The sequence below is a fragment of the Chlamydotis macqueenii genome, chromosome 2 (assembly GCF_036417535.1).
Source record: "Chlamydotis macqueenii isolate bChlMac1 chromosome 2, bChlMac1.mat, whole genome shotgun sequence".
Lineage (NCBI taxonomy): Eukaryota > Metazoa > Chordata > Aves > Otidiformes > Otididae > Chlamydotis > Chlamydotis macqueenii.
In genome coordinates this window covers 163,963,284-163,990,170 of record NC_141557.1, presented here as the reverse complement: position 1 = coordinate 163,990,170, position 26,887 = coordinate 163,963,284, and the positions used below count along the sequence as shown (strand labels likewise).

Sequence of the window (26,887 nt, the reverse complement as noted above, 5' to 3'; positions counted from 1 at the left end):
ACAAAGTTAATTCTTAATTTTCTCTAACCCTATTTACACTAGAGGTCACACTAGATGATCTACCAATCCTTTTTGACATTATATTAATCTGTGGTGCTGTTTTTAGTTTTAGTGAATTGTATTATGTGTTATAATTTTCTTAGGTTTCACTGTCCTGCCAGGGAGCCCTCTCTGGATTATGATGTGGTTCTTCCTTTAGGTGATGATAGCCAGCTGTCTGTGGCAGAATATCGAAATAAATTATATGAGGTACTTTCTCTTATCCGATTTTCCAAAATCCTAATCCTCCAGGTAATCTGCCATTCTTCCACATACTTACTGAATTCTGTCATTTTCTTCTGTTTGCATTCCCCTAGGCTTTTCATGCATTCTTACAGTTACATCTTGGTGTTTCTTATCAGTCAGTTCCATAATGTCATAATTTTTGAGAGGTCTTTAGATTCCCACTGGGAAAAGAGGCATCTGTAAAGCATGATGTCTGATAAAGACTGTGTTAGAGGAAAATATATTATGCTGGATTCATCAGTCCAAGAGAGGTGAGGCTGCTGCCACTCCATTGTTGTCTGAAAAAGACAGATTCATCGCCTGGTGTGCAATGAGCCAATAATCACACACTCAGGAGAGAGGTTGGTAATTTATTTCAGGTTTGCGCAAGCCTGGGTGCTCAGTGGTCTCCCAGAAATCAAGCACACCAAGCAGGATTTATATTTATACAGTATATACTATGGTGTATTTATACACAAAACTTCTACATATTCAACTTTCTAATACATACGCATGAATATTCTATTAAGTGGTTGGTTAAAGTCTCATTGCCTAGCATGTAAATTAGTACACATGCTCACTCTTTTTACTCTGCCTGTTTCTTTTGAGTCGCTGGTGCAAATTGAGTAGAGGGTCTGTGAGTCAGTGGTCGTGGTGACCCCCGCTGGAATTATTACCTTTCCCCTAGTTTCTTCAGTAGTTGGCACCAAATGCAAAGCATCTTCAAAACAGTCTGATTAAATGTTCTTCTCAAAGTTTAACTGGATGATTGTCCTTCATTAAAGTATACTAAAATGTTATTCTTCTGATTAGAGGTGATTAGGTGTCCTTTGCTTGTTAGCTTATCACACACAAAGAACATCTCTGACTTAATTAGTGTTAGCTAAGTTTCAGAGTTAGTCTTCAACACCATGTCCCCAGGTCCAGCCAGTAACAAGGCTGAAGATGTACTCTCAGTAGGCACACGCACACAGAAGACACATACACACTACCTATATACATATATACATGGGTGGCCATATGGATCACAAACAGGCACTCAGAGCACTCACAGAAACACAGACAGCACCAGCAGCCTCATTCTGCTCCCTTCTCTGGCTGAGCAAGATGGAAGTCCACTCATGAGAATACATATGCATACATACAAGGTGGATCCCTGCAGCAGCTGGTCTCAGACACTCAGTCTGCCCAGTAGCTGGCCCCTGGATCCCAGTCTTCTCAGTTGCTGGCACTTGGATATACAAGCTGCAAAGCCTGCAGCCCTACTCCAGTTGCTGGTACAGACCACCACAGACACATGTAGACACACAGCTGGACAGGACTTTCTAGGTCCCCTAGCTGACCTCCGCTCCCCCGCCCTGAGTGTTCTCAACCTTAGAAATACACAGGTTCTCTCACACTCAGAGCTGGCCCTTAAGAGACCCACTCACCCCCTTGCTCCCAAGCCACTTGATCTATTTACTGACTAGTCTAACTTGATCTTTGGTAGTGGTCCCACGCTCATCTGCACACCTTCCCTCTCTTCAGTTGCTGGCAGCATGGACACATGGGCCCTCTGACCTGTGATCTGACTGCAGCTGCTGGCACTCACACCTACATACACACACACAGAACAGACAGCCTTTCTTCTAGATAAAGGAATTTAATAGAAGATAGAGCAAACTGCATTAATCGTGTGCATGGCATGGCCAGACAACCTTATTGACCAAGCAGCTACTTACACGTGACTGGCAGTTTTCATATCTCTTACCTGCTATTTTCCACACTCGTTCCTCCCCAAATCACCGAAACCCCTCTCTTTTCCTGCCTTTGGTTCCTACACTAAACATGGTTTAGGTTTGGGCAGCTTTTTTTCCCCTTTTTATAGTGAAATTATGTAAATGCCATGTTATGAGGCAAAGGAACTGGAAGATGGTGAGAAAAGCAGGAGTTGGAATGTAAATTTAGTAAAACAGGCATTGGAAAGAATGATAGTGGGAAAAGAAGATTGAAAAGGAAGCCTGGAGATCAGAGAATCCAAGACTGAGAAAGACTGCTAAGGGTGTGCACCTTCCCAGAGAGAGAGGAAAAGAGTTATTGCTTCTATTAACAAAAATTAAATAGAGGAAATTAAAAATAAAATTTAATTTTAAAAGTTGAACCTACTTAAAATTTCTTTTAAGGTCTTTAACAGAAGGAAACAAACTCCACTGTGATAGAGTGTTAGGAGTCATGAACAGATAAAGTAAATACTGGCAGAGGCAGAAAAGATATTGTAAATGTCAATAGATTGGTCACAGATAATCTAGGTACAAGGCTAAGAAACAATAATAATCTTACTGATAGGTTGTCAAATTTGGGATTGTGATTACAGGAAGTTGAGAGCAGATTGTCTGCACCAAAACCCAAACCTTTCCAAGGATTCTGTTGCTACATAATAGCATGTAGCAGTAGGTAAGAAATAATTATGAACTAGCCGGAATGAATGTTGCTTTGACCATTAAAAAAAACAGCTTTGCAAAGTTCTAGAAAGGAATGGTAGGAAACAACATAATGTAAACCTTCTGAGCACATAGATTTTGTCCCTTCCAAGGCTAATACCCATTTTGTTCAGTGGTATGCTCCCTCAGGATATATTAAAATTGCCTATTTGCCTAATCCTTTTTCTTAATGCTTCAACCTATTCTTTCTTTCCACTATGAATATTGTTTCTCTCTTCTTTCCAATCCTAAATTAATTTATAAAGTATACTCGTTACCTATCCTGTAAAATAAATTGCAGTTACCTGTAAGTCTTTGTTTTTATGTTTTGCTCCTCTGCTCTGCTGTGTAACTGTGTTAAGTTTAACCAACTTCTCCTTTCTGTAGATGATCCTTGAAAAGAAATTAAATAGCCATCCAAAGGAGCAAGTGCGGAGAGAAAACATTCAACTCAGTCAGTCTGAATCCAGTCCACTTCTTCCAAATTCCAGTTCTGTGACTTTACCTACCAGGAAAGGCCAGAGAGAACCACCACTGCCTCTTCTAAAAACTTCTGACGTGCATGCTGGAACTACAGCTAGTGTCCAGCCAGAATTATCCAGACGGAGTGAAGATTTCACAAGAACTTTATGTCAGAGATCGAAGATCAATGTGATATATAATCCCATAACACACACTGCTGTTCAAAGTATGTACCACCCTCCTACAGTGGGTTGTGATCCACCATGAGGCAATATTATAGCAAAGAAAGAAGCAAAGTGATTGAGTGAGAAAAAAGAAATACGGAGAATTTAAATGGCAAAATGAGAGGATGAAAGTGTAGGAGGAAAATGACATAAGAACAAAACACTGTTGAATTAGTTTTAGCATGTGACATTCTCTTTGGCCCTTTCCTGCCTCAGTCTTGGCTCCGTGTTCCTTTCTGTTTTCTCTTTGCTTCTCTACTGCTGTTATCTTTTCCCATGCCCTTTTGAACTGGTTTTGTTTGCTACTACATTCCAATTTCATTCTGAATATTTCTGTTCTGTTTGTGAGCTGAAATGAGATGGCAGAGGTTGACTCAGTTTTTATGTTCTGTCCCTGCCTCAGTCAGTGTGTTCTGTGTCCTCACGATTCTCCTACTTTCTCTCATGTTTTTTCTTCTGCAGGTAATGCAAATTCTGGTGCTGTGACCAGGAACTGTTCTGCACCACCTTTTCAACAGGCAAGAATGTCAAACAATAGGAAACTGGAGAAACAAATGACATGGGCAAATGCAAATGCTCGACTACCTCCTACAAATGTACAGAACCTTTATAATGTGAGTAGCAGTCCTACCAAAAAAAAAAACCACCTTAACTTTTCATGGGCCAAAATTGTATAATGACACAAAATATAGTAATTTGCAACTTTGTAAATACACTTAAATGGGAGGCAAGACATTGCTCTGCGAATGACTAAATTAATAAATTTAAAATAAAAGTTAAAATTCCTTATGACAAAGATATACACTGCAATTTTGTTGCTTGTATGTAGTGTCAGCCAAATGGTACCAGTAATCTAGTTTAGTAAGGCAGTTGGGCTTGTGCAGAGAATGTTCTCTTTACTAGAGAGCTGAAGACTGTGCTAACTGAAGAGTTTCTGCTGGTAGGGGAAACAGCTAGACATAACTTGCCTCTAATATGGGGTAGATTCATATAGGAACTTGCATATTGCAATCTTTAGTGCTGCAATACCTACATTTCAGGTGTTTTGTCTACTAATGAAGTTTAAGACCCTTAGTTAAATTCTGTGCATGAGGCAGAGTCTTGAGAGGAAGACCATCTATAGTAATCACCAGGAAATGCCAAGGGCACAGACCTTACATCTCCGCCATATGTAATACTGATCTTCAGCTAGTCTGGGTTTATAAACACTAACTTTCTCCTGGAGTTTTAAGTCTAAGGCCAGTCTTTCAAAAAACCCTATCACCTGTGTGTTTTGCAGCAGGAGTATTTTGTTGCCTGTAAATTTATGCAAGAATTCTGTGAATGACTGTTGAATTTAAGCACACGAATTAGGTACTTCAGAGAACATGAAGTAGCACAGCCTTTCTGTAAATCTAGGTCTCTGCCTCATTAGTGGTATTTTTTTCACAAAGATTAATTGTAATGGATCATCTATGTCAGATAATTGTAATAAAAAAGAAAACTAAAAATATCTCTGCAGATTCTCTGCCTCTACTTCTTTTCCTCATGTTGAACTTTTAATGAAATATCTTTTGAGATTTGCTGAGATATATGACTTTTTTTTTTCCACTGCTCTTTTTCTAGAAGACAGGCTAATTTTGGACTCATAGAATGTCATGCAGAGTCTGTCACAGAGTCATGCAATAGTTTTGGTTGAAAGGGACCTTTAAAGGTCATCTAGTGCAGCCTCTCCCTGCAGTGAGCAGGGACATCTTCAACTAGATCAGTAGACTCCATTCTACTTTCAATTTTATTACTTCAGACAGGTGGGGATTTGAACACCATTTCATATTATAACTCTGCTCAGGTTGTCAGCAGCACCAAAAACTCCCTTTGATTTTGAGAAGCACAGATCAGTTGCTTTTATATTATCTTCAGTGATGGCTTGTCCTGTCCAAAGGTAGCAATTTTTTCTTGACCCAGTTGAGCCTGTTGGATATTCCAAACTTAGTGGGAGAATTTGCGCTACCTCTGGAACCAGCCTATGGATTGCCGTTGCTGAACTGTGAAGGTTTCAGTCCTGTTCTCTCTGCTCCTCCCTCTTCCCTATTCCGGACCACACTTCCTTGTAAAAGTTCTTATTCTCATTAGGTTCTTAAATTACCTCCTTGCCCCTGCTTTTTCTTTTTCCTGAGCTAGTTGTCTGCTCACTAGCTCAAGGAGAGTCTAGCCAACACAAGGTGATCAGAAGAAGCTTATGGCAGAGGAGGAATATAGAAGGAGGCACCACAGATTACATGTTTTGTGACACTAAAGATTGACTTGTTTGTCGTGGGACTTTCTCACATCACCAGAAAAGAATTCTATGTGCTGGAGCTCCAAATAGTTCAAGATGTATGCTGAGTACAGTTGTGTGAAGGGACTTCTGACAGACACCACTATCAAAGATGAGTTGAGTGGGATCACCTGCTTTGTGTCAGCATGCAATAACACATTTACTTTAAAGGAAATTGTTTCTTTGAACACAGCTCTGAATGATCTAAACTGTTTCAAGCTACAAACGAGCTGCAGGTATTGTTAAGTCAAGCTTCTTCCTACTCAATCTCTTCTTACTGTTGTGATTGATATGAAAATACATATGAATAACTGCTAAAAGGAGACATGACTGCCATTAACTTCCAGGTAGGTCCACATAGAATCACAGAATAGTTATGGCTGGAAGGGACCTTTAAAGGCCATCTAGTCTAACCCCCCTGCAAGAAGCAGGGACATCTCCAACTGGATCAGGTTGCAGTCCCATCCAACCTGGCCTTGAATGTTTACAGAGATGGGGCATCCACTGCCTCTCTGGGCAACCTCGGCCAGTGTTTCACCACCCTCAGTGTAAAAAAATGTTTTCCTTACATCCATCCTGTGCATCTCTCCCTGTATTTTAAAACTATTACGCATTGTCCTATCACAACAGGCCCTGATAAAGAGTCCCTCCTCGTCTTTCTTGTAAGCCCCCTTTAGGTACTGGAAGGCCGCTATAAGGTCTCCCCGGAGCCTTCTCTTCTCCAGGCTGAACAGCCCCAACTCTCTCAGCCTGGCCTCACAGGAGAGGTGCTCCAGCCCTCTCATCATCTTCGTGGCCTCTTCTGCACCCTCTCTAACAGGTCCATGTTCTTCTTACGTTGGGATCTCCAGAACTGGATGCAGTTACTCCAGGTTGCAGTCTCACCAGAGCAGAGTAGAGGGGCAGAATCCCCTCCCTCGACCTGCTGGCCATGCTTCTTTTGATGCAGCCAAGGATGTGGTTGGCTTTCTGGGCTGCAAGTGCACATTGCCGGCTCAAGCGGAGTTTCTTGTTCACTAGTACCCACAAGTCCTTCTCCTCAGGGCTGCTCTCTATTAATTTTCTGTCCAGCCTGTATTTGTGCTTGCACATGCACACTTGCAACCCATCTTTCAGCCCCTTTGCTTTGGAATCCCATTCAAAATGTCTTGTGAGTGAGAGGAACCATTTATTCCACAAGCGTGGAGCAAGTGTGGAACCATTTATTCCACACTATGAGATTGTGGAGATTGCTGCATGTGCAGATGTACATAGGAACAATGCATTCTGAAGAATCTTTAGGTAAATGTGACCAACTTTCTGTTACTGGAAGAGCATAATAGGGAGATCAACCTACACATGCCCTATGCTTTCTATTTGTTCCCCGAGAGGCTAATACTGACTAGAATCACAGGCAGGATATTGTGGTAGAAGGTCATCAGCATTGCAGCTGATCTTATGTTAAGTGAATGTTGACTTTTCCCTCTTTCTCATTCAGCCTCAGCAGGACCTGAACGTTTCCAATGTTTGCTCTGCATTCATTCTGCATTCATTTTCAGTATCCCATCAGGCCCATGAAACTCTTGTTCTTAGCCATTTGACTAGAAAATCCTCCTATAATGGCTGGGGTGATAGCAGCCAGTGCCACAGTAATGAGTGGAAACTCTAGCCTTCAGTTAACTATAGAGGCTCACAAAGCATAAGCTGCCGTGAAACAGCTGTCCTCTTGAACTGCAGATTCAAATGTATTGTAAAATATTATGTATTGTAATGTATTATGTATTGTAATGTATTAGTGTATTATTAACTTTTCTCCACAGGGACTGATAAACACAGTATTCATATGCAGCTTCCAACTCAGAAAGTCACCAAGTCCTTTGACTGGCAGAAGCCAGGAGGATGTACTGGGGAATTATGATGATCTGTCTTTTGTACATTTATTTAAAGCATTCACTGCTGTTAAAAACAAGATACTAGCCAAAGAGGCCTTCAGACTTTTGCTGCAGTGCAAGATTAGTTTGTTGCATCTTGCGCCAGTGCCACTAGCTCATTCTTGATACATGCATTCTGAAGCCTTTCTCCCTTATTCTGACCATCTTATTCTTGATCTTACAAAACAGTCTGGTTTTTTTATTATTTATATAACATTCATGCTCTGTCCTGCTCCTCAGCTGAAGCAAAATCTGTGCTCCTTATTTGTATTTTAGAAAGCTAGATTACAGGTTACTAACTATCTTGGCTTTTCTTTCTCACACAGCATCCAAGAAATACTCAGTTTCACAGCAAAGATGTTTTTCCCCATCTGAAGTCCAGTAAAAGGATGTTCCAGATTACTGCAAATATGGGAGCTGCTGGTGATCCAAAAGCATCAATGGGCAGTTACTCCCAGGCCTATGGAACCATATGTAAATCTGCACTGCAGAGTCTTCCAATATCAAAGTCTTCCAAACAGCATGAGCAGTGAATATGGAAGTGTTCTAACCAGGTGAAGTACAGATCATTTAATCAGTCCCCTAACTAGGCGAGTAACATCAAGTGAGAGCAAAATGTAACAGGCATTTGACAGAGAAGTGCTTTATTCATTGCATGGAACAATGAACTACTTTCCTCTGGACAAACCAACAGGAAAGAGAATCTAATCCCTTTGCCTTCCAGTCTTACCAGACAAGGGCACAGCACTATTTGCTCCCATACCATGAGAACAATTAATACTCTCAGTTCATATTCTTCATCTGAATTATTGCAAAAAGTTGCAGAAAACTGTGATATTCAGATACGTGCATGTATTTAGACATATTTGGACTATTCAGGACCTTTAGACATACTCAGACATATTCAGGGCCCACATGAACCTCATAAAGTTCAACAAGGCCAAGTGCAAGGTCCTGTACATGGGTTGGGGCGACCCCTGGTATCAATACAGGCTAAGGGATTAAGGGATTGAGAGCAGCCTGGAGGAGAAGGACTTAGGGGTACTGGTGGATGAAAAATTGGATATGAGTCAGCAGTGTGTGCTTGCAGCCTGGAAAGCCAAGCATTCCCCAGGCTGCATCAAAAAGAAGTGTGGCCAGTATTTCAAGGGAGGTGATTCTGACCCTCTGCTCCACTCTGGTGAGATCCCCTGGAGTACTGGATTCAGTTCTGGGGTCCCCAGTGCAAAGACAGACATGGACCTGTTAGGGCAGGTCCAGAGGAGGGCCAAGAAAATGGTCCAAGGGCTGGAACACCTCTCTTATGAAGAAAGGCTGAGAGAGTTGAGGTTGTTCAGCCTGGAGAAGAGAAGGCTCCAGGGAGACCTTATTGCAGCCTTTCAATAGTTAAAGGGGGCTTACAAGAAAGATGGAGAGAGACTTTTTACCAAGGTCTGTAGTGACAGAACAAGGGGCAATGGTTTTAAACTGAAAGAGGATAGGTTTAGATTGGACATAAGGAAGACATTTTTTACCATGAGAGTGGTGATACACTGGAACAGCTTGCCCAGAGAAGTTGTGGATGCCCCATCATTGGAAGTGTTCAAGGTCAGGTTGGGCGGGGCTTTGAGCAACCTGATCTAGTGGAAGATGTCTATGCCGAAGGCAAGGGGGTTGGACTAGGTGATCTGGGAAGGTCCCTTCCAACCCATTCTATGATTCTTTAGCAATTGCAGGTGCACTGCCTAAATGCAGATTATTTTTTTTTTTTTAATTTTTTTTTTTTTTTTAGGCAGAACAGGTAAACTAACTGTTCTCTGAAGACCAAGAAGATTAAACTCTTCACAGATAATCTTAAAGCCCTTCATTTTGTTTTCCACTAATTTCTATGACTCTTCTGGGGTAAATCAACATAATCAATGGTGACTTATTTTCAATAAAATAAAGTAGAAAAGCATTTTAAATATAGGTGGGTTCTGCTATAATATTTAACAGCTTACCTACCATGTAATATTGTAATATTTTCAATATTGTAATAATAAATAATTTATATTGCACTACAGAAAATCTTTGTCTTTCAATCAGTGTTTTTTGAGGGAGGGGAAATTCACAATGTTTGTGAAAGTGGGGAAAATACAATGGTATCTTGTTCAGTAAATAATATGGTGGTTTTTTTTTCATTGCAGAACGCTATGTTGAAAGAGATACTATTACTGAAACATCATGAAGTTGTTATGAGGCAACAGTGGGACTACAGTAAACTTTAAAACTGTATTCCTGTTGTAATGCTGATTTTTTTCATGCATTCTCCTCATGAACTCAAAGTTCTTATAAGAAGTTTCTGTCCATGAAATTTTATATATGATAAATGATTGTTATTTCAGAATGTTCGGACTATATTTACAGAGGGAATTCAAGCACTAAATTTCAACATGTGAGTACCACTGCCATTGACAGAATGTCCATTTTATCTTTTAGTATCTAAACACCAAAGGCTGGTTAAGTAAAAAGAAAAAAAAATAGTACCTTCACTTCTGGTACCAGATGAGGTCACTTAAGTCTAGTAATGCTAGGAAGCTTGGAATGCTGCTCACAGGGAAGTCCTGGTTTATCCTGGAAATAGGCCTTTCCTGTCTGTCTCTGGTACAGGCAGATATAGGACATGGCAATGACAAGGTGAACACGTTGTGTAGGCAGTGCTCTCTGCAGCTTGGTGGCTCTTGTGAGTCTAAGATGCCAGTTCGCATGCATAGAAAAGGGAGCCTACTGCTTAATTCAGGGTTGTCACTTACACTGAAAGTCTAGCATCTAGCAATTTAGCGATACAGCGCAACATCTAAGACCCTCTACGAACCTAGTCTCAGACTGAGAGGTGATAGGCTGTAATACTAACTTTTTTTTTTCTTAAAATGGCTTTTATTACCACCAGATGGATTAGTTATGCTGCAATATTTTTATACACCTACAACATCTGTTAATCAACACTAAAAGAGATGAGTCATTCTAGTTCTGGTCAGGAACACACTTTTACACTGAGTGTACTGTGCTGAGCAAGATAAAACTCTAAAAATCTAAACAAATATGGCAAAATTCTAAAATGATAATGTAATCTGTGACTATAGAAATAATTCAATTTCTAACTGGTCTGTTACAGAACGATGCTGGAGCAGGTAGATTTGGGAAAGGCCGGGAGGTATGGAATGATGTGATTAAGAACGACACAGAACAGGGCTAGCATATATAAAACAGGATTTATATCTATATAGCCTATCCTCCTGTCTAGAGTTAAATAATCTCGGTCTGTATCGTCTGGTGGAGGACAACTGTATTGCATTACAGTTCATTTTGGGACCCACCAATAACTGGCTCTGATTCATTACTAAGAGCAGACAAAATAAGTATACATACAGCATTCATTTATTAATTTCTACATATGTTACAGATTATTGGTTGTATCTGAAATGGTATACATTTATACAATATGGAATAAGCATAAGAAATCCATTTCAGCTTTTTTCCCAATTTTGGCTGCTTCTTCCCTCCTTTTTTTTTTTCCTTTTTTCCTTTCTTAACCTTATTTCTAGGTTTACCTTCTCGTGTTAAAATGATAATTCCGCTTGCAGAAGAATCTTGCAGATTTGCAGATATTTACCACTATCTATATTAATATGGAAATCGGGTTAATTTTTTCTTCAGATCAGACATTCTATCTTTCTGCACATTCATTTCCCAAGGTTTTCAACAAACAGTAAAATAATCACTAAGTGTTACAGATACGTAAATTATATAAAGCCTGCTAAATTATATAAAGCCTGCTACCATGGGAGCTGGCATCCTAAAAAAAAAAAGCTGAAGTTTTAAAGACCCTACTAAAGTTACCTTCAGGAACAGATGCAGCCTCTTCCCTCCATCTGTCAGACATGTGTCTGAACTGGTTTGCTGAGCATGCAGCTAGTGTCAAAAGTGGGTAATCATGAAACCCAAGCTAATGGGAATGGGAAATTCAGAAGCCCAGTTTCATGTGAGACCATTTTCCCCTGTCATCTCTTTAGACTACGGCATAAAGATAAGGGGGAAAACAAAACAAAACAAAGCCCACAACCTGATTTGGCAGTCCTGCAGGATGCCAAGCAGAGACAGTCCAAGCTGAGGGAAAAAAACCCAAACAGCTCAGTAACTAAACATTACGTACAACGTTGTCTTGACAGCCTCTGTCTCTACCTTCTGTCCTGCAAGACACTGTAACACGACAGCATGCACCTACAGGCTTATCTGGACTGTTTTAAAGCTCCATGGTTCAGCTTGGGACCAAACTTCTGCAAGAAGGTTACATGAGATGAAACACTTCTGAGCTTGAAAATTCTAACAGCCTTATTCCTTCCACTGTTGTGAGTCCCTTCTTTCCTTATCTTCACACGGAAAGTTGTGCTAACAAATGAACGACCCCTCCTCCCCACAATCACTTAATGAATTAGAGTTACATTGTTAAGGAAGTTACTACTTGGCCAAGACAGCATTTTAGATGCTTAATTAAACTCCCGACTGGGCTGAAAAGGAGTCCTAAAACCAGGTCTTTCTCCATTAACAGCATGTTAATTTCCTTTTCTATGGCCTTTCAGCTGCTTCTTTCAGATCACTCCCTAGAGGAAATAAACCCATTACAAAACAATCAACAGGCTTAGAAAACAGTAAATAGGAAAGCTGAGGAGCTTGTCTGCGAGACAAGACCATAACCAAAAACAAGGGCAAAAAGTTGTTTACATTGTTTTTTCCCTCTGTAAACCTTCAAAAAGATGCCTCTTGTATTTGATTTGTTATTAGATACAAATAAAACGTCTGTACCTGAGAAACAATTGGTTTTTAAACACCTTTTTCCAGTTAATGCACATGCGCGTGTGTGCATGTGTCTGTCTCTTTTTCTTTCCTGGACTGAACTTAAGTACTGAACTTTCTATTTTTCATTTTTTCCTGCTGAAAGTTGAAATTTTTGTCCATGGAAAACATCCCCTGAGTATAACATAAAGAGACTCTTACTTTATTGCTTTGTTTTAAGCATCTTCACAATTTAATAATTTTATTTGAAACATACTCTGATAAGGTTGCCTCGTACCATATGACTTTATTGGGCAAATTGTGCCATAGAAGTCTAATGCTGAACACATTTCCACTCACTAACCATGAAGAGTATTGCCTATGATGCCGTCACAAACAAGTTACTTCCTCATTCCCCTTTGACAGTCAGTGATTATATGGAATTAGATAGTATTTCTATGATCATTTTTTGGTCTTGAAGGTCCCCAGGATTTTGGGCATGAATTTTCCCATCTTTTTGTCTTTGGCATCTGTGTCATATTCCTCTTCACTTTGACTTGTATGTTCATCCTTTTTGCAGAAGACCTCAAATCTACTGTAGACTCGCTTCTCCTTCCGCATATTCTCCATTTTTTTCAGAAGGGTATCTCTATCCTCTGATGGTTGCCGCTGAAGATTTCGTTTCTGGCTTCCAAAACTCTCTGACCTGTGGATGTTACAGCTTTTCTCCTTCTCACCCTTCCTTTCCAAGCTTGTAGTTGACTTAGAAAGATCAGGATTACTAGTGGACGGTAGTTGCTTGGCCAGTTCAGCTCTGTTCTTCTGACTGTTTGCAGAGATTTGTTCCAAAATCACCTTGGTATCATCACGGAGGTTGCTGCTGTACAGGATGTTCGCTGTGGATGAAGGAAATCTCCCCTGTGTTGGTTGGCTGCTTTTGGGAGGAAGTGGTGTTGCAAATTTATGGTTTTTTTCTTCCTCCATCATTTCCTGACAGTCCCCCATGGAAGATCGTTTGAGGACCACAGCCTGCTTGTCAGATTTTCCACTCTCAGAAGTCGGATCCTCTTCCAATTTCTTTTCACCTTTTGGGTTCAAAAGCTGCTTCAGCCGTAGTGACCCTTTTCTTAAAAATTCCATTGGATTTTGTTCTTGTTTTGAAGAGTCTTCCTCAGATTTATTGAGAGAGCTGTCAGATCCTTGACTTCTAGATAAGTTTTCAAGAACTGATGTAGTACTTGTCCTAATCTGTGGCTTCTTCAGTTCTGTATTGACTAATTTCTGAGTGTCTTCTTTGAATGTTACTCTTTCCTTCTTCTCTGGAAGAGCCAATTTCTGAGTGTCTCCTACAAATATAAGACTCTCCTTCTCTGGGAGAGCAGGTTTATTCTCTATGGGGTAAAACCGAGATGATAATTTATCTACCTTAGTGCTAATATGTGCTAGGGGATCTTTATTCAGTGTGTCAACAAGCTGGGGGGTTGATGAGGCCATTCCAAATGCTCTGTCAGCCTCTCCATGCACTTTGTAAGTACTGCAGGAGTCTTTGGAGTCTAATACCCTACTCTCCAGAATCTTGTATTGTATGGATTTGGTACATTTCTTCTCTGTGTTCTGCGATTCTTCCTGTAGAAAACTGGAAACGGCTTTAGTATGAGTGACTGTAGCTCGCTCTGTGTCTTTGCCCACAGCTTTGTACTTCTCTAAAAGTTCTGCCACTTTAGATGAGGCAGCTGTCTTTATAGTTTCATTGTCTTTTGTCAACTCACTGGACATTTGTTCTTTTTGGATCATCTGAACCTTTTCTATTGTGGTGTTAGGCTGATCTAACTTGGCAGCACTGAAAATCAGAGAGGACCTAAGTCTTGAGCTCCTCTGGATCAAAGGGTTTATTCTGGACCTAAAGGCATCTTGTTTCATTAAAGGGGTTTCTTCACCTACCCTATCAGGATCTGCAAATTCTTTGGCACCTTCAATTCCCAGCGACTTGCTATTAAAGGATATAGGGGATTTGAATGCTGAGATGAGGTCAGTGGAGTGCTTTGGAAGGGTATCTCCAAGAACATCATTATATGCCTCTGATTCCATAGGCATTGGAAGACCTTCTTCTGGTTCGGACTGGTATGCACTAAGGTATGAAGAAATCCTCCAGTTACGTAAACCTGTTCTATTTTCTTGTGTGTTCTTGTCTTCATCTTGGTCCTCATCTTTGTCTTGTAAGAACAGGCGTTGTTCCAGGCTTTGTTTCTGTGTAGGAGAAGTCTGGCAAATAAATTTCTGTCCTATATTTTGCCTTCTTAACATCATACCCATTGGGCCATTGCCCGCAGGATTCAGCTGATCAGAGCCATGTCTCACTTCCCTGGAAGAATTTGAAGGTACGTAATCCAGCCTTAAGGGAAAACCCTCCTGTGGAAAATTGGATTCAAGTTCAGGGTATCTGGGTCCCTCTCCATAGTCTTCCAATTCATTGAATCCTGGCCTACCACCTCGGATTCTCTCAAAGAGCCCCTGAGGTCTGCCAGAAAGATGGGGATGTTCAAACTGGTACTGGTAGAACTGATCCTTCTGAAAATGACTAGACTGGATTTTAAATTCATCCATATTGTTCATGAACATCTGCCTGGCATACTGTTTAGAAGAAGCAAAATTTTCAAATGTTCCTTCTGCAAAACTGTGTCTCTTAAAAGCATCCAATTCCAACTGCTTGGAACGAAGAAAACCTCTGACAGGATCCATCTGAGAATTCTCCATTTCCACCTTTTTATACATGCGCATCGCTGACCCCTCCACAGTATGGCGCAACATGTCATCTCGCCTGAAATTTGACAGGAAGTACCTGTCTGGATCAACTCTGTCCATAAATGAGGGAAAAAGATTGTCATCCCTCTGGAACATCAGGGGTGCTTTTTTTTGAAAGAAAGGCATGTTATTGCCAAAGGGAGTCATGGCAAACGTGTTCTCTGCCTTTGCCAAGACATTGGCTGGAGGAACAAGAGGTTCTGACTGCGCAAACAAAATTCGGAATTCTTCATCGAAGCTGGCCACGAGCTCCCCCTGGAAGATGTGTGCAATGCTTCTGTGAATCTTCTCAAAAGACCACATAAAACTGCAACGAGAAACAGAAGTCATGATAGCGTATTAGCATCAAGTAACTCAGTTGTACCACTTCACATTAAACCGTTTGCTTGCCTGAAGAAAATTCTCCTGATATTACTTACTGCTCAGGCATCCATTCATTACACAGTATTGTTCTGAAGCATCATCGTTCAGAATTGATTTGGCATCACATCTTTGCAGAGGATTTTACAAGGCAATAAATGACTTCTGTTCTAAAAAAGCCATCAGCAGTAAAAACAGCAAGAGAGCGAGCTGATGGTAATCCTTGTATGAAATAGATGTTCCTGCAATTACTTTGGGTTGTAATTGTTTTTTATAACTAAAGTGTTGTGCCCATCTTTAAAAGGAGCAAAAGGATCACCTAGGGAACTATAGCAAGTCATCCTTACCTCTGTCTGAGGGAAAATTGTGGCGCAAATCTTCCTGACAACTGGGATCAGACAGCAGGGACTTACAAAGGGCAAACCATGCCTGACTCATTCTGATTGCCTTCTACAAAGAGAAGGCTGGCTGCATGGACAAGAAGACAACAGAAGATGAGGGTTTTCTTGCAAGGGTTTTCACATGGCCTGTACGTAATTATCCTTGTAGCCAAATTGGAACACTGTGGACAGAATGAGTGTGCCACACAGTAAACAGGAAATTGGTTGGACTGTCAGGCTTAATGAGTGGTGGTCAATGATTTGAAGTCTGACTGCTGCACAGTATAAGTGGTGTTCAGCATTGGACTGGCTTTGAGAAACCTGGTCTACTGGGGGCTGATGGGGTCCACCTGACAGAGAAGGGGAAGAGCATCTTTGGCCAAGCTGGTAAACAGGGCTTTAAACTTATGTTGCCGGGGGAGGGGAACCACAATCCATCCCACTACTGTCAGTGTGGCACCAGTACCATCAACAGGTGCCCAGAACCTAGAAAAGGACTGCGGGTCACTAGGACAGCACTGAAAGTGCAGCTCAAAGGAATTCCAGCCACTCCAGCCAGCAAGTCGACTTCATCAGGGACACAACCTAAGTGCCTCTATGCTAACGCATGACATGGACATGGACATACTGCAGATGAGAGTCCAATGACAGGCCACAAGGATGATGAAGGGACTGGAGCATCTCACATGTGAGGAAAGGATGAGAGAGCTGGGACTGTTTAGCCCAGAAAAGGGAAGGCTCAGAGGGAATCTTACTAATGTATATCAATACCTGAAGGGAGGGCACAAAGGATGGAGCCAGGCTTTTTTCAGTGGTGCCCAGTGACAGGACCAGAGGCAATGGGCACAAACTGAAACACAGGAGGTTCCGTTTGAGCATAAGGAAACTTTTTTACTGAGCACTGGTTGTCCAGGGACTACGTGGAGTCTCCCTCCTTAGAGATATTCAAAAACTGTCTGGACACAGTCCTGTGCAGCTGGCTCTAGGTGGCCAAGCTTCAGCGGGAGGCCTGGACCAGATGACCGCCGGAGGTCCCCTTCAACCTCAATTGTTCAGTGATTTTGTTCAGGAAGGAAGACGTTCAGCGTTATGGCATCTGTCTTCCCAAGTCAAGCTCTGCTTTCCTGGAAATGGCTAGATATCTGCCTGCCAATGGGAAGTAGTGAATGTATTCCTTATTTTACTTTGCTTGCATGTGCAGGTTTGCTTTAGCTATTAAACTGTCTTTATCTCAACCCACAAGTTTTCTCATGTTTGCCCTTCTGATTCTCTCCCACATCCTGCTGGGAGTAGTGAGCGAAAATATATGTGGGGCTTAGTTGCCTCCTGGGGTTAACCCACACCACCTTATCATTGCTGTATCTTTGTTACGGATCCTTTGCACTCTTGATGAGAAGGAAGGCTGGCTTGTTGTCTGGGCTCGAGGGCTTGTTTAATTGGTATATCTACCTCAGCTGCAAAATGGTGTATTTTTTCTAAAAAGTGCTGCTCCTTCAGTGAGAAAAAATTTTGTCACTGATGTTCATTTGGAAGTGCCAAAGCACTGCTTTACCAATTAACCAGCCTCTTTCTCACTGAGACTGGGACATGTAGCATCGCAGGGCTTCTCACCTGTAGTTGCCACTCAGCACCACCATGCAGTCCACCAAGAGGAATTTCTCTTTCACATGGCCTTTGAAGGACATCCCTGTGCGGCAGTAGTAGGTTGGGCCAGAAACTGTCCTCACCCTCAGGAACTGCAAACCAGACAAGGCACTGACTCAGTTGGAAGCTGTTACTTCCCTCCCCCTGCCCCTCATTCTTCCCCTTGCTCTTTTAACTTCCATCCTGCCACCATTTTTATACTTCAGCTCTAGTGATTCTGTCTGCATACTCAATGGACAGATAAACCCCTTTATTAGTGTGTCCTCAGCCTTCAGCCCTGTATTGTTGTGCCAGCTCACCTAGCTTTCTTCATACTCATCTTTCACTAGGCTCTGTCCCATTTTCCCCTTTCTCAGGTTTCTACTGTCCTAACAGCCCTCTGTGACCCAGGACACAGCCCCGTCAGGATGTGAATTAGGGGCAGAGCAGGTCTTTGGTTTGCTCACCTCCACATAATTAAGATTGACCCGGCACTTAGCAGCTGTATCGAGGAAAAGCTGAGAGTTCATTTCATCCAGCAAGATGTACACGGGCACTCTGCGAGCAGCAGCATCCAACACCTCAAACAGCAGATCTACATCAGTGAAAATGTCCATCACTATGGCTACCACCTAGGAAAAGAATGCAAGAAAGACATCAGCGATCTGGGCCTGCTTATGCCTTGACTGATCGTGTTCCCCAGCACCTCACATTCCAAAGCTGCACTGCTGTGCCGTCTCCATTTCAACTTGCTTTTTAAACAGGAGCTTTCCCGTTTAAAGGTTCCTTTAAACATTGTGGGGCCCAGAACTGGAGACAGAATTACTGTCTGTGGTACATATTCTGTATATGAGGGTGAGAGGTGAGGGAGAAACCTCACTGCCATTGAGCATTTCCTTCCTCATTAATTCAATTATTGTAGGTATTTTTTTTTGTCACGTAACCACACTGGAAGGTTGTATTGAGCTTCTTGCCCACTACCTGCTCACCCCCTCCAACACATCTGTGCCATTTTTACATAACTTCCTGGCTACTGTTCAGTCAGTCACTACATAGCTAAATCTATATGCTGATAATATGGGAAGTAGCTTCAAAGCTCTATCTCCCTGTCCTTCCCAACTCTTATTTTATCAATGAGTATAAATACCTGATGGAAGAGTGTAAGGAAGATGGAGCCAAACTCTTCTCAGTGGTACCCAGTGAAAGGACAAGACACAAATTTAAACATAGGAAATTCCAGCTAAACGTAAGAAAAACCTCTTTTACTGTAAGGGTGATTCAACACTGGAACAGGTTCCCCAGAAAGGCTGTAGAGTCTCCATCCTTGGAGATACTCAAGGACATGTTCTAAGTAACCTTCTCTAACTGACCCTGCTTTGAACAGGGCGGGGGCTGGACGAGACAGATTCCAGAGGTTCCTTTCAACCTCAACTATTCTTTGATTCTGTGAACTCTTGGTATATATTAGCATGGCCTTACACACTTTTCTATGATACCAGAGAGCAGAGGCTAGCTTTGGTGCAGTAAGCATCCTTCCCCTCTGCCAGGTCCTAGGAGCAAAGTTAAGGGAATTAGCAGAGGATTTGATGCATTCTAACTCATCTTTAATACACATATAACTTTATCTTTACTCTAGCTGGGGTCTTCACAGTCTCACCTGCTGAGCTGCTCGAATCATCCTGCGAGCCTCCTCCTTAATGCTGGGATTGTCCGGGGGTGGTGGTTGCACAAGGGTTGTCACCTCTGTTCCCCTGAACCCAAAGACCATTGGCCAGCCCAGGTCAAGCTCAGGAACAGCGAGGTCTGAGTTCATGGGCCAGTAAGTCCCAGAGGATCCATCCATGTCATTGTCGCCTGCAGTGTCTGTGCTACCTTCCTGATTGGCGTACTGGGGTTTCTGGAGATTCTGTATTATGTGATCCACCTCTGAGTCACAAAGAAAATCAGGGGCTGCTTCCTCTGCCAGGAAGCGTTGATAGCTTTCTTTGCCCTCCTCAGTAAGCACATCCAGAGCTAAGCGGTAATACTCCTTGTAATGAGGGGGAAGATAGTTAGGGTCAAGGGGATTGTCCCCCTGTGAGGAGCTTTGAGATCGACGAGCCATGAGGGGAGGGAGAGCTGTAAGAAAAGAATAATCAACAATGAGAGCAGTTTCATTCCAGTGACACATCCATCCTCATAAATGGTGAGAGTTGGGGGTTCGTGATGGCAATATCAAAACCAAAGAGATTCAAAGCACACAAAGTCATATTGGAGAAAGTTCATTCCAAATAGATGGGGAGCCTTAAATTAGGCAAAGGCAGTAATCACTTAAAGTATTACTTTAACATAGTTAAATGTTTTGGGGCAAAATAAGTAACAAATTAAATTGGGCAGCACTGTGATGAACAAAGATGATGAACTTTCTTTTTTAGCCTGCTGATTGCTAAGCTTAATTTGTATTTTGTTGTAAAGCTACCTTTTTTCCTCCCCTCTAAAGAACAGTGTTGCTGGTTATTATCCGGACTCCATTAAAACTCATTTCCAAATGCCACTGTGTGTAATATGGCACTAAACCAAAAAGCATATGCATGTATACAAATGAACCCTCTGAATCCTTAGAAATGGGGCATTATAATCACCTCAGCATATGAACAGAAGCAGAGTATGAGTGGAACATAGGCATGTATAAGGGTGTACTGCTGTTGTAACATGGTTAGAAGTCAGGTAAGTCTTCATGATATCCATGAAGAAATAAAAAACAAGATACATGATTGCTTCTTCAGTCTCTTGATGCTGGGAAAAATCTGAGCTGAAGGGGCTCATACTCAATATTTTACAATTGTCTGTAGGGAACCTCTTATTTGAGACTAATGACAAACTTGATTTTAACCAATTTTTGGAAGAAAAGCTTGTTGTGCCACAGATACAACTCAATAAACAACATCCCACTGATCTGCAAAGAACTCAAAAGCACTTTGGCTTCTGACCCTCAATTAATGTCAATGCTTGGACATACTTTTCCTGGAGCCCCAGCACTAACATGCCAACAGAAGCTTCCTCGTAATCAAAAAAGAGCGTGGCTGTCCTTGACCACTCATGCAAAGTTACATTAATAGGAAGTGTGAGTATAGAGAGTGAAAGTGGCTGCTATTGTCATTGCCATCCAACATTTCTGCTCCCAAAATAGAAGAGAATGTCTTGGATGTGGGAGAAAGAAAAAAAAAAGACTTTGGGCCCATACTATTACTCTCATTAATTGCTGTAAGAATAAAGCTAGAATTGTTTCAAGATAAAGCCTGAGTGGACTTTTTTATGTGACTACCTGCTACGTTACTCCCGCCTCAAACTCCCACAAGTTACTCCTGCTTCAGATGGTAACTCCTAGTAGAGCTGCATAACACAACAGGAAAAATTATGGTCTTAATATAAAGATAGCAACTGAATCTAACAGCTTCCTATGCAAAGTATTCCAATAGATAATCGTCTTTATAGACTACACATGTCACCTTATTTGTAGTCCTAATTATGTAGATTTATCTTCCTACTCATTCTATCTTTTTTCTCTTAAAATAAAAAGTAGTCCCCTATATGCCTCCATTTTGGTGTGCTCAAGTCACCTACGTTCCTGCTCTTAACTACTTTACTAGTGTCTTTAGCCTTTCATTTTAAGGAGACGCTCCCCGAGTTCCGTTCACTCTTGGATATGACACCAACATATCCAACATATGCAGATATAACCCACAAAGGGGAGGAGTGGGCATGCGGACAGTAAACTGCTCACAATGCTGGCTGGCTCAGAACAGTAGCGATGAGAGTCAACCACAAAAACAAAAAAATGAAGCAGCAGCAGAACCTTATGATACTGACTGGATAATCAAAATGGCAGAGGGAATATAATGTTGGCAAAGTGGTGAAACAACCTTAATTTTATATTTTATTGATTTATATAATTATTTCAATACTGTTATAAACAAGGAGAAGACAAATCTTTAAAGGGAAAGTGTCAGCTAATACTAAGCATTATTAGGTAAGGATTAGAGAAAATAACACCGCTACACAGATTCAGAGGGAACTCACAACCTGAATGTGTTGTGAATATGAAAGTCTCATTCGTCACACCTTGAAAAAGGCTATTATAAACCTAAACTGTAACTCTTTAGCCAAGAGAAGACATCTACAAAATATGACCAGGGACAGCTGTCCATTTCCTCCTCCAACACAAGAACTAAAAGGGCATAAAATTAAACTAGCAGGTAGTCGGTTCAGACTGAGCACCAGGAAGTACTTTTTCTCAGTTGTACGCAGTCAGCAGAACTCCTTCCCGCAGGATGTTTCGGGATGGTTAGGGAAAGCCCGTGTGAACAGGACAGGCAGGCAATACTTTGTCAGAACACTTTTCCACTGTCCCACAGTTGGTGCCTGCAAAGGCATGTTTAGGAAGCGCAGAGGAAAGGCTAAGTGGGGTAGTTTTCACAACAAGAGGAGTTACTTTCCTTCCTAAAGATTTGTGGTAGTCCATATATTCATGAATAAGCAGGAAAAGTCGTACCAGTGAATAAGTAAATCTGATGCAAAAGAGCCTCACGGTTTTCTCTAAGCCCCCGGCCACAGCGAGAAAACAAATACGGATCCGGAGAGACCCCAGGTATGACCGAATGTAGTGATCACAGGTGAAGTGGGACAGAGGCCCAGGACAGCCGTTCGGGGGGGTTCGGAGAGACACCCGCCCGGCACTGTGCCGCCAGACCGCAGCCAGCCCCTCCGGCAGGCGCTGTCCTCCCCGCTGGCGGCGGGCGCCATTTCGCTGTGCGCACTGAGGAGTGTCAGCCCCGGCCCTGAGCCGTGTCAGCCCAGCCCTGAGCCGTGCCAGCCCCGGCCCTGCGCCGTGCCAGCCCCGGCCCTGCGCCGTGCCAGCCCCGGCCCTGCGCCGCCGGGCGACCGCTCCCCCGGGCTCCGCGCGGGCCGGGCGCAGGGCGCAGGGCGCGGCGCGGCCCGAAGGCAGGCAGCCCGCCACATTTTTTGGGCCATCAGCCTTCACGCTGCTGAGCCCAAGCCATGTCCCAGCCAAGGCCGCGCCGAGGAGCCTCCAGCCTCCGAGGAACCAGCAAAGAGCTCGGTGCTGACCGAGCGGCACGGACACGCCCAGAGCAGCAGGCGGGCCGGGCGGGCCGCTCTCAGCCGTCACCTTCACCTGCGAAAACAGATCCCGAGGCCGCAGCAAACACCCGAACTGGACCGCGCCAAACACTGCAGCAGGAACAGACCTCCTGGCTGACTAGTAGGGCTGGAAAATCTGCACCGTCACCCTCTTTGGCTCCCAAGGAGCGAACTAGGGAGGGAGATGCTGTGTCTTATTTTGGCTAGCTCCTTCTTCTTAGAAGTTAATGCTGAGAAAGCACCATCAAATCCCGCTTGGAAAGAACCTGCAGCCTGCTGAGCATGCCATTCCTGTGTTTGCCCAGCCAAGGTTCAACTCATTAAGCCTCCTCACTTCCTTCAGGTGGTTTTAATTTCTTCCCAAATAGACACACAAAGCTGAGAACTGTGAAATAAAAATCAGAGGTTATGTTTCTGTCGCCATCAACCTAAGTAACTCAAGACCTGCAAGGCTAAAAGGAAAAGTCCCTAACAAGGGGACACAATAAATTTAAGAGTAGCTACAATAAGTGTGTTTGACAATTACATTGTTCCCAAGGAAAGGCAGGAAAACCGTAAAAACAGTATCCTTTTCCCCTAGAAGACCCCAGATTACCCTGAGCCTAAGTGTAAGGGGATTCTAGAAGTTGCTCCCTTTTAAAGTATAGCTGGCATGTACTTTGATTTCCCTGAATAGATACTCATTTTTATTTTAGAAATTAAGTTCAGGAAGAAGCGGAAGATTTCATCCTTTTTTTCCTGGATTGTGTGACAACTTGTTGCAGCAGCTGTAACTCTGAGTGGGCAGCCCGCTATGCATGCAGGGATGAACTCTACAGTGTGTTCAGAGTTCAGTGCCTCCAGATTAGTGCCAGAGTAAAAGCACTAGTGCTACACAGAAAGCCTGTGTGTAGGGAGTGAGGCTAACACACTCAGGATCATAGAATCATAGAATGGTTTGGGTTGGAAAGGCACCATTAAAGCCCACCCAGTCCAAACCCCCTGCAAGGAGCAGGGACATCTCCAACCAGATCAGATTGCTCAGAGCCCCGACCGACCTGGCCTTGAACATTTCCAGGGATGGGGGATCCACCACCCCTCTGGGCAACCTCTGCCAGTGTTTCACCACCCTCAGCATATAAAATGTTTTCCTTACATCCAGTCTGAATATATCTCCCTCTATTTTAAAACCATTACCCCTCATCCTATTGGAAAAGGCCCTGCTAAAAAGTTTCTGCCTACCTTTCTTATAAGCCCCCTTTAGGCACTGGAAGGCCGCTATAAGGTCTCCCTGGAGCCTCCTCTTCTCCAGGCTGAACAGCCCCAACTCTCTCAGCCTGTCCTCACAGCAGAGGTGCTCCAGCCCTCTCATCATCTGCGTGGCCTCCTCTGGACCCTCTCCAACACATTAATGTCCTTCTTATGCTGGGGACTCCAGAACTGGATGCAGTGCTGCAGGGGAGGGTCTCACGAGACTGGAGCAGAGGGGCAGAATCCCCTCCCTCGACCTGCTGGCCATGCTGCTGGGGATGCAGCCCAGGATGCGGTTCGCTTTCTGGGCTGCAAGTGCGCATTGCCGGCTCATTAGGAGTTTCTCATCCACTAACACCCCCAAGTCCTTCTCCTCAGGGCTGCTCTCAATCCATTGAGACACTTGTCATAGCTGCATGGATAGTATAGGTAATACTGCTGCAATAAGAGCAGCAATTTCAAACACCTATACACACTGCACTCATTGTGTATCCACTGAAGTAGAATCCTTGACAGAAGTAGATAAATTCTGGTTTGAAACAGCTTACATGATAACTAAGCAGGACTTTAATTAAAAAAAAGTCTTAAATATTCTGCAGCTCTTAAGAGAAAAGTAACCTACTGAATAGAATTCCAGAGAGTGAAAGCACTTAGGGAATTATCTAGAATGCATTCAAAAAGATATGGTCCTGTTTGGACTTGCAATGCAGCTGCTGGTATGTCAGAAGTGGAAGTGTCTGCACCTTATGTTTGTGCAAGATGAGAAGCTGATGGTCTAGTGATACAGATTTCAAACTAGGGAATAAAGACAGTTTCAAGAGTGATTGGTTGTGTCTGCTTCTGTAAGAAAAGATTACCATGGCCGCTGGATCCAAATGAGAGTTGAGGCTGAAGTTTCTGCATATAAGGAGAAAAAGCCTGAGCAAATCAAGAGCTCTGTATCTGTTACTTCAAATAGACAGACAGCTTATTTCCTAGTCCAAAAGGACACTACATGGGCAAGGTTTTGTGTATGGAAGCAGAGAGGTGCTCTACAATGGTCAGTTTTATTCCATATGGCAGTTTTCCTTAAAGCTACTAATCTGGAGTGCTTTCTAGTAAGTAGCTATTAGCATTTATACAGCTAAAAAAAATTTAAATCATAGGTAAAATGATGTGACGTGTTTTGTCTGTTTTCTTCACGCTACAGAATTTACTGTCTTCATCAATGACACGGAGAGTGGGATTGAATGCAGCAGCAGCAAGTTTGCAGATCACACCAAGCTGAGCAATGCAGTTGATTTGCTCAAGGGAAGGGATACTGTCCAGAGGGACACGGAAAGGCTTGAGGAGTGGGCCAATGTGAACCTCATGGAGCTCAACAAAGCCAAGTGCAAGGTCCTGCAAATGGGTCAGGGCAGACATCAGTATCAGTACACACTGGAGGAGGAATGGACTGAGAGCAGCCCTGCAAAGAAGGACTTGGGGATACTAGCTTTAACTTTTGGCCAGCCCTAAGGTCAGGCAGTTGGACTGGATGATCATTGTGGGTCCCTGCCCACTGAACTATTCTATTCTATTCTATTCTATTCTATTCTATTCTATTCTATTCTATTCTATTCTATTCTATTCTATTCTATTCTATTCTATTCTATTCAAGGGGACTTGTAAGAAAGATGGAGAGAGACTTTTTACCAGGGCCTGTAGTGGCAGAACAAGGGGCAATAATTTTAAATTGAAAAAGAGTGGGGTTAGATTGGACGTAAGAAAGAAATTCTTTACAATCAAGGTAGTAGTACACTAGTACAGGTTGCCCAGAGAAGTTGTGGATGTCCCATCACTGCAAGTGTTCCAAAGTCAGACTGGATGGGGCTTAGAGCAACCTGATCTAGTGGAAAATGTCCCTGGCAAGAGGGCTGGACTAAATGATTTTTGAAGGCCCCTTCCAACACAAACCATTCTATGATTTCATTAATTGGTTGGCATGCTTTAATTCCCTGATCTGCAACAAGAACAATGCTAGGCTGATGAATTCTCAGCTTGCATGAAGAATGCTGTTTTAATATTTAAATATATATATATATAATTGATATGATGTATTTGCATTACACCATTTGTAAGCCCTAAAAAGTATGGGTAATAATATCTCAGAAACAGTTAGCATTGCCATCATCCAAATAATCTCCCTCTAGCTTCTCATGTGCTGCCATCTACAATGAATATATTCCATGCTTTGCATCACAAGAGATGCACAAAATGATTGATACTTCCCTGACAATTTAAGCAAAAGGGGAGAAGTTATCTGGCACCTCAGATGTTATTATCTTTCCTCACTATGGTAAGTGTGAGCTGATCTCAGGTCAATGAATAAATAAAACGTTACAAAGTGATCTAGGTAGCTTCTGGGCAGGTAGCTTCAGCATCTTCTAGGAATGCTCATTCACTATGAGGAGGCAGAGTCACCTGAGCTTTTGGACTGCATGCACTTTCAGTCTTTGCAAGTACACTCCTGTGTACTGTCCATCTTGCAGAACTGATCTAGATTCTGCATTTAGTTAATGGCTTGTTGGGTTTTTTTGCCAAGTTACAACTCTAATAGCTATCTGCAACTGGCAGAACTCTAAGATGCTGTTTCAAATTTAGAATCATAGAATGGTTAGGGTTGCAAGGAACCTTGAAAGGTCATCTAGTCCGTTGTTAAGCTGCCAACTGGGAGGCTGTCTCTAGTTCTAGGTCAAATAATCCTCTACTTGATAAGTAATTCCGCTACAAATTAGCTGAAAATGACACATACCGTTTATGGCTAATATTTGTTTGCCATAGTGAGGTTTCTAAGATATAACTGTTTTTTAAACTACTGTCTCTTCACATCTATGTTAACTAGTTTTGATCCATTCAAAATGTGTCAGTTATCACAGTGCAATGCTGGATTTTGAGGACTACCAATTTGAAGGCCTTAAAGAAGATA

At 42.5% G+C, this 26,887-nt stretch overlaps 2 protein-coding genes across 9 annotated transcripts in view; one reads left to right on the top strand and one right to left on the bottom strand.

Moving 5' to 3' along the window:
• MAPK15 (mitogen-activated protein kinase 15) overlaps positions 1-12,515 on the top strand; it is a 29,649-nt gene extending 17,134 nt beyond the window's left edge. For 6 of the 8 annotated variants that reach the window (XM_086741444.1, XM_086741441.1, XM_086741445.1 and 3 more), the window contains 4 exons: positions 144-249; positions 3,111-3,411; positions 3,872-4,023; positions 7,505-7,912. In XM_086741444.1, coding sequence (XP_086597570.1) covers positions 144-249; positions 3,111-3,411; positions 3,872-4,023; positions 7,505-7,741 — 796 coding nt within the window. In that variant the 3' untranslated portion in view covers positions 7,742-7,912. Of the gene's footprint in view, positions 1-143; positions 250-3,110; positions 3,412-3,871; positions 4,024-7,504; positions 7,913-7,941; positions 8,170-9,386; positions 9,652-9,780 lie in introns of those variants that run through there. The other 2 variants (XM_086741443.1, XM_086741442.1) reach the window with 2 other exon arrangements.
• A 121-nt stretch (positions 12,516-12,636) lies between these two features.
• On the bottom strand, positions 12,637-19,681 carry SACK1H (scaffolding CK1 anchoring protein H). The gene is made up of 4 exons (XM_010123915.2): positions 19,229-19,681; positions 18,039-18,203; positions 17,560-17,684; positions 12,637-15,515 (listed from the first exon to the last, which is right to left on the bottom strand). The coding sequence occupies exons 1-4, from the start codon at positions 19,673-19,675 to the stop codon at positions 12,869-12,871; spliced, it is 3,384 nt and encodes a 1,127-aa protein (XP_010122217.2). The 5' UTR covers positions 19,676-19,681; the 3' UTR covers positions 12,637-12,868.
• Between the last annotated feature and the right edge of the window lie 7,206 nt (positions 19,682-26,887).

Bases quoted from the DNA above. Each gene is read 5' to 3' on its own strand.
- SACK1H (XM_010123915.2), bottom strand. From the start codon at position 19,675: ATGGCTCGTCGATCTCAAAGCTCCTCACAGGGGGACAATCCCCTTGAC. The intron at 18,204-19,228 runs GTGAGACTGTGA...TTCTTTTCCTAG, and splicing joins TGATTCGAGCAGCTCAGCAG to GTGGTAGCCATAGTGATGGA. The intron at 17,685-18,038 runs GTGAGCAAACCA...TCTGGTTTGCAG, and splicing joins TCAATCTTAATTATGTGGAG to TTCCTGAGGGTGAGGACAGT.